The following is a 6,000-nucleotide window of genomic DNA, read 5'->3' as shown; positions in this document are numbered from 1 at the left end:
GAAAAATGCCACATGGCTTTCTAAAGATCAAATACATGTTTTCAAAAAATCCTGTTTCCCCCCCCCCCCCCCCCCCCCCCCCCCCAATAGTAGCCTTTTATTTCCCGAGATTCAGAGTAACACAGCTCAGGCAGTACCAAGGAGCTGTCTCTTATTTTGTAGTTTGATGGGCTGTAGTAAAACACTGTTGGCTCTGGGTATCCCCCAAATTACACAATTGTTGGGAAAGTTTGAGGGGGTCCATATTCCTTTGTAGTCTTAAAAATTTTGCTCATGTACGCCATACATTTTTTTTAATTACTGTATATTTAAAAATCGACAACTAAATGTTCCCCTCATCATGTCAAATAGCAGTAAAGGATGTAATTTCTAGCATATTGTGTGTATGCTTGAAAACAATTCTGAGAAAACATTGGACAGTCTCATCCATCCAATCCATTCAATTTCATAACATCGTGCACCTATTAAGTCCGTTTTCATTGTCAAACCAATCAGCTGAATCTGTCAGAAAAAGTCTGGCTTTATTTTTCAGGTCAAATAATATGTAATAACGTGCCCTTGTGACAACCATGTCATTTCTAAGGCCAAGCTCTAAGGTAGACAAATTCTTGGAAGGAGTTTTCCAAGAAAATGGCATCTGGATAAATAATGTGTTGCCCAATGGACCCTTCTTCTGGAGAAGGCCACATGGAAATGATCCCTTTGCTTGACAACACAAAGGATTTTATATCCCAGATCAATACACACTGTAGTTTCTGGATGGGTGAGAATTTCACTTTTGTAAACTGAGAGAGAGGTAAACAAGGAAAGAAGAGTGGAAAAGGAAAAGTGGCAGATCAAATTTAAGAAAGTTCATAGGGAAAGTAAGGGCTGGAATTGTTTTCCTTATAAGTATTATTTATGCTTCTGCCTTGGGAAGTCTCTGGGTACTCCCAGAGCACATTCACACCTGGGTCTGTCTTTGGGTACCCCTAGAGCACATTCACACTTGCTGAAAAGCAGTTGTTCTGGATAAGTGAGTAAGGTCATTTTGGTCCCTGATTTGACAGGTAGATTCTCAGTACAAATTCTCAGAGTATGATAATCCCCTTGCGGGTAGTTTCTGGTTTGAGTGAAAATTTCTCTGTCCAGTGAATGGATCAACATTTCTGTAGCATTTCTGATCACCCTACCATGAACTTGTCCAGTATAGTTACAGCTCGAGTAACGATCCTGAGGTACCATGTAGTGTTGAAGGCCGGCCTTATGGCCTGATCTGATGGTGATACCAGAAAGGACCAGCCGCTTGGAAACAAACCTAAGCTGGGATGTAGGTTGTCTATTTCAATAAGGCCTTTTATGTTTATCTCATCATATTTTGTGGGGGCGATACAGAAGCCCCAGAAACGTTTATTCTCATCTCGTAAAAGTTACTCCAATACACGCTCGATGCTGCGTGTCAATGTCACGAGTACAGAGTGAATACACAGAATACTGCCACACACAAATTTCAGGTAGTTTTATAAAGCAAAAATAGCTTCTCAAATTATTGCTTTACAATTACAGTTTTCCAAGTTCCGGGAATATACATTCTGGGGAAAATGCTCTAATGACTGTATGACTGTTCCTAACTATGAATCTAGCAGGTGAGAGCCTAGTGCCTTCCACTTACCACAAGTTTGGAGACGACTTCTTGGTGTGAATTTGTCCATTTGTCTTGGCAGTGATCCTCCTCCAGCTTCCAATATTTAGTTGTGTCATTTACATATGTTTATGTAATATATGCACCATAAATGATACTCTAAATTCTCATGCATTTTTATACTGATCATGTTGCTGTATATTATAACATACAGTCTTATAAAATACTCTTAAGTGGGTAGCTTAAATTTTCTTATGATACTTCATTTCAAGGCATATTTTAGAAAGTAGCATTAAAATTATATATATTATAAGCACTCTAAGATGGGCATGCTTTCTATTCTGAGTATATTTTTAATAAATTTATTCTTAACATATTAACAAATGTTTATTCTTTTACCATTTTTCCTTTAGATTTTGATTTCTCCTTTAGATATCACAGAAGATATAAAACTTAAGAATAAAAGTTATTTTCACTTTTTTGTAAATGTTTATACTTATAATTTATGTTTAAATACATGAAAAGAAATTGCCTATTGAGCTAATAAAATATTTCTTTTTCAGGAAAGACATTAATAGTGTCTTTGACATTATTTAGAAGTACATAGATACTCAAACCTAATTTCTAGCAGAAAGTACATGTTGATGCCCAGAAAATTAGTTCATTTTTTTAAAAAGTTCATTTTTTGCTTAAAAATAATCCCAGCTGTGTTTAAATATGTATCGTTTATTGGTGTTACCTTAATATTTTAGTGACTGCAGTCTCCTTTTCCAGAAGGTTCCTTGCCCTGATGCTGAAAACAGACTTGCGAAGCTGAAAATTAAGAGTATGACTTTAGTTTTGGAACATGAAGGAATAAATAACACACGGACAAATCATTAAATAGATGATATTGTTAAAACATTAAACATGAATGTTTTCATTAAAGCAGAATCATACAGTTGATTATATTATTTGACACTCTTTTCAATTTTAATTTTATTGGGCTGAACTGCAACACACTTTGGGGGCCACATGTCACAGCTATGGGACGATATCTGTCCTTATCTGTCACTGTTTGGTGCAGCGTTCTCTATTTCACATTATGTCTACTGCAGGTTCTTGGCCTGTGACCCAATACTAATCTGAGTGACGAGTTTAGGAGTTGTTTTGCCTACAGGCAAGGGGACAAATGACATGGGTACTCAAGGTTTTTTCCTGGTTGGCAATGATAAAATTACTTCAGAGAAGAGGACTGAGGAAAACAAAAATCCTGGAAGCTGACTATAAGCCAGAAGATACACTCCCCAGACTCAGCTCTGTCCTGCTTGCTAGTTTTAAAAGCTGGCTTGGTGACAGGTGTACAAGGAGTCAAGGTGGGCAGGAAAAGGGCAGCGAGAGAACGGGGACGAGCATCACCATGGCAAGATTCATAATAGATAAGTAGAAAGTGGAACTCTGGAAGTCGGACTAAAGGTAGTAAGCGGAGAATGATCTGTTTGCTTTCATCAATAGATTTGATTAGATGTAGCACTAAGAATGATATCAGGGACCATCAGAGATATCGAGTAAATAGGAATCAGAGTTTTTGGTTTCTAGAATAGCCTAGTTAGAAAGCCAAGGCTAGGACACATGCGATCATCAGTGAAAAGTACAATAAAGGAGACAGTAAAGTGCTAGACGTTACATACAGTAGAAAAAATGAGAGGGGCTATCGCACTTTGGTTGGGGGAAAGTGTGTCCAGAATAGTTAGCAATGACTTCACTGAAAAGTAGAAGTTGTATTGGGCCTTAAGGGATGGTTAAGATTTCCATAGGCAAAGGCAGCAGGGAGCGAAGGACTGAAGTTGAAAACACATGCACAGGGCCAGTTAAATCAGTGCAAATTATCCGTAGAAGTGCTGTGCTTGGTGGGTCTTTAAGCAAGGTACGTAGAGGAAACGCTGTAAGGCGTATTGTATTTCAAACAAAATCGAGGGAGGAAAAAAAAATGAGCAAGAGACAGAAAACTCTGTAACCAATAAAAACTGACCACCTAGTTTCTTCTCAACAAGAGTCAGACAAGTGAAGGTACAGAGCCCCAGTCTGCAAATAAAAATGCTATAATGTCAACAAGTATGTCCATATGACCAGAGCTGGAAAAGAACAGGAGTCACACATCGGTCTTTTCAGCCACAACTGAAAACCTGGATAACATCATAGTTAGCAATATAGTTTACACATTTCACAGCAGATCTGTAATGTAGGACAGGATCATCGAACGCACTGGCCATTCGCCCCCATTAAGAAAGGTGGCGCACTCAGTTTTTCCCCAATAATGAAAAACTGAATTGGTTTCAACAGGCACCAGAACTCTTAGGGGAATAAATTAATGTGTGGGCAAGAAAACAAGAATGGATGTCGTTTACTTAGAAATTACATTTCATGGTAGCATACAAAAGACTATTTACAATGACGTATCACGAAACTTTCTGACATCGTCTCCCCTCTCTTGAAGAGATGACTTTGGCATTGATTTCACCTCCCCAGCTGGTAGCACATCTCTTAAAGAATGCTGTGTCGGGTGGCTTTGGGAGACAGCAGAATCAGCTGAAGGGCTCCGCCATCGTGGAGTTTCTGCTCTTTTAACACCTAAGAACATACCCGGTCATGAGAAGGCTCAGGTGACAGAGGCCCCGTGACAGCGAGTTATGGGAGAGGACTACAGATCCCACCACCCTTATTTCATCTTCAGAGAATGGTGACATGCCTTAGCCATCCTCTCCTTAGTGTAAGGTGGCAATCTGAATTCAATCCCCTATCTACCGCACCTGCAAATGAGCAGCTGAAACTTAAAACATACTCTCATGCTAGGAAAACCTTTGGGATAATATCCAGTATATTGTTTCCTAAATAATTTCTGTACTGCATAAGATTGAACAGGCTACCAAATCTCCTCTGTCCTGAACTTGAACTGATGAAAACAAAATACAGTATTAATCTGTACAAGGTAGGACTTGAGAATTGTTTTATGACTAATATCAGAAGTAGCAGAAGAATAAATATTGTAATAGAAAAACTTCACATTCAGCTTTGGGATCTTCTTGAAACAAAAAAGTATAAATACATGCACACACATATATCTGATATATTAGATACGTATTGAGGTGGTTATTTATTTAAACTGTTATTTTTTCTAGTAAATAAAGAAATCCTATAGTAATTATTTGATTATCCTCTCAGTTTTTCTTATTTCTGTAGTAAAGCTTTGCATATTTCTTTTAGCAAAAGACTTTCTCAGACTGTGCTAATCACAAAAAATTCAGAGCTCCACTGCTCTGCAGTGCCCTCTTCTGGCTCCAAAAGATACTGACAATCACCTGAAATAATGATCAAATGCATATCGAGAGATTCATTGCATGGTAGGTAATTTTAGATCTGAAATTGTAAATTACAGCTATGAAAGGAGTCAGTGATTGCTCATTCTGGATCTAAACATATCATAGATGTAGGAATTAAGAAGGGTATGGGTGACACATTTACATAGAGTTTGCACTGAAAAAAACAAAGATTAGTTGAAAAAGACTTTTTTTCTGGTTTTATTTTGTTTGTAAATCTAAAACATTCAACTCCACCAGATAACAATTCGTTGACTGAATAAGTAATGATCAAAATCAAATAAATTTAAATGTCCAAACAATACAGAGATGATATTATTAAAGTCTTAAACTCTTAATTTAAAAGAAGTTTCCAAAATGTGCACTTAAACACAATTTAAGAGCCTGGAAACTCAACTCAATTTGCGTGGAGTTATTTGTGGTTGAATAATTCGGACCTGAAGGATGCACCAATGGGTGAATCTAGCTGATTTTTTGCCAATGTCTTTTAATCTATAGGTTACCCTTTTTTAATCCCCTTACAATGGGAGAACCTGGACCATTTGACCTGTAGTTCTTGGGCATCTGGATTGGTGAGTGCACACTCAATGTGTTCCTCTGTTCTCTATTTCCCACAAATTAGCAGCTGGATCCAGAGGTTTCATTAGACAGACTCAGGTTTGATCCCTTTGGCGAGGCCATAGGTGGTGTTGGATACTTTCATCAGGAGGCATATAATGTCTGGGTCTCTCTCTTTTTATGATGTAAGCAGCATTGACGTTCATTGCTTAGATCCATTAATTCATCCAGTTTGCAAAATCGCTATTTTTAATTCATGAGTTGGAATAGGAGATACTTTCCTTTCTGTATTATTTGGTTACCCAGTGGTACAATTCATAGGGAAAAGGCAAGATAAATGCTTGATTCTTAACCTTTACTTATTAGTTTTTTATATAGTTAATTGATTTTCTATCATCCTCTTAAGGTGACCAATTATGATTTTTAAAACGTCGTTATGAACTCAAGATTTAAACACATTTGATG

General features: G+C 37.5%; 1 protein-coding gene across 2 annotated transcripts in view; it reads right to left on the bottom strand.

Annotated features, from left to right (window-relative positions):
* The window catches only part of LOC103603082 (sodium leak channel non-selective protein), a 109,120-nt gene that overhangs the window by 62,135 nt on the left and 40,985 nt on the right, over positions 1-6,000 (bottom strand). For both annotated transcript variants that reach the window (XM_008587559.1, XM_008587558.1), the window contains one exon: positions 2,361-2,434. In XM_008587559.1, the coding sequence (XP_008585781.1) occupies positions 2,361-2,434 (74 nt within the window). The remainder of the gene's footprint in view (positions 1-2,360; positions 2,435-6,000) is intronic.

The sequence above is a fragment of the Galeopterus variegatus genome, unplaced genomic scaffold (genome assembly GCF_000696425.1).
Source record: "Galeopterus variegatus unplaced genomic scaffold, G_variegatus-3.0.2 Scaffold4433, whole genome shotgun sequence".
NCBI lineage: Eukaryota > Metazoa > Chordata > Mammalia > Dermoptera > Cynocephalidae > Galeopterus > Galeopterus variegatus.
The sequence above is the reverse complement of the archived record's forward strand: the minus strand, read 5'-3'. Positions and strand labels throughout refer to the sequence as shown.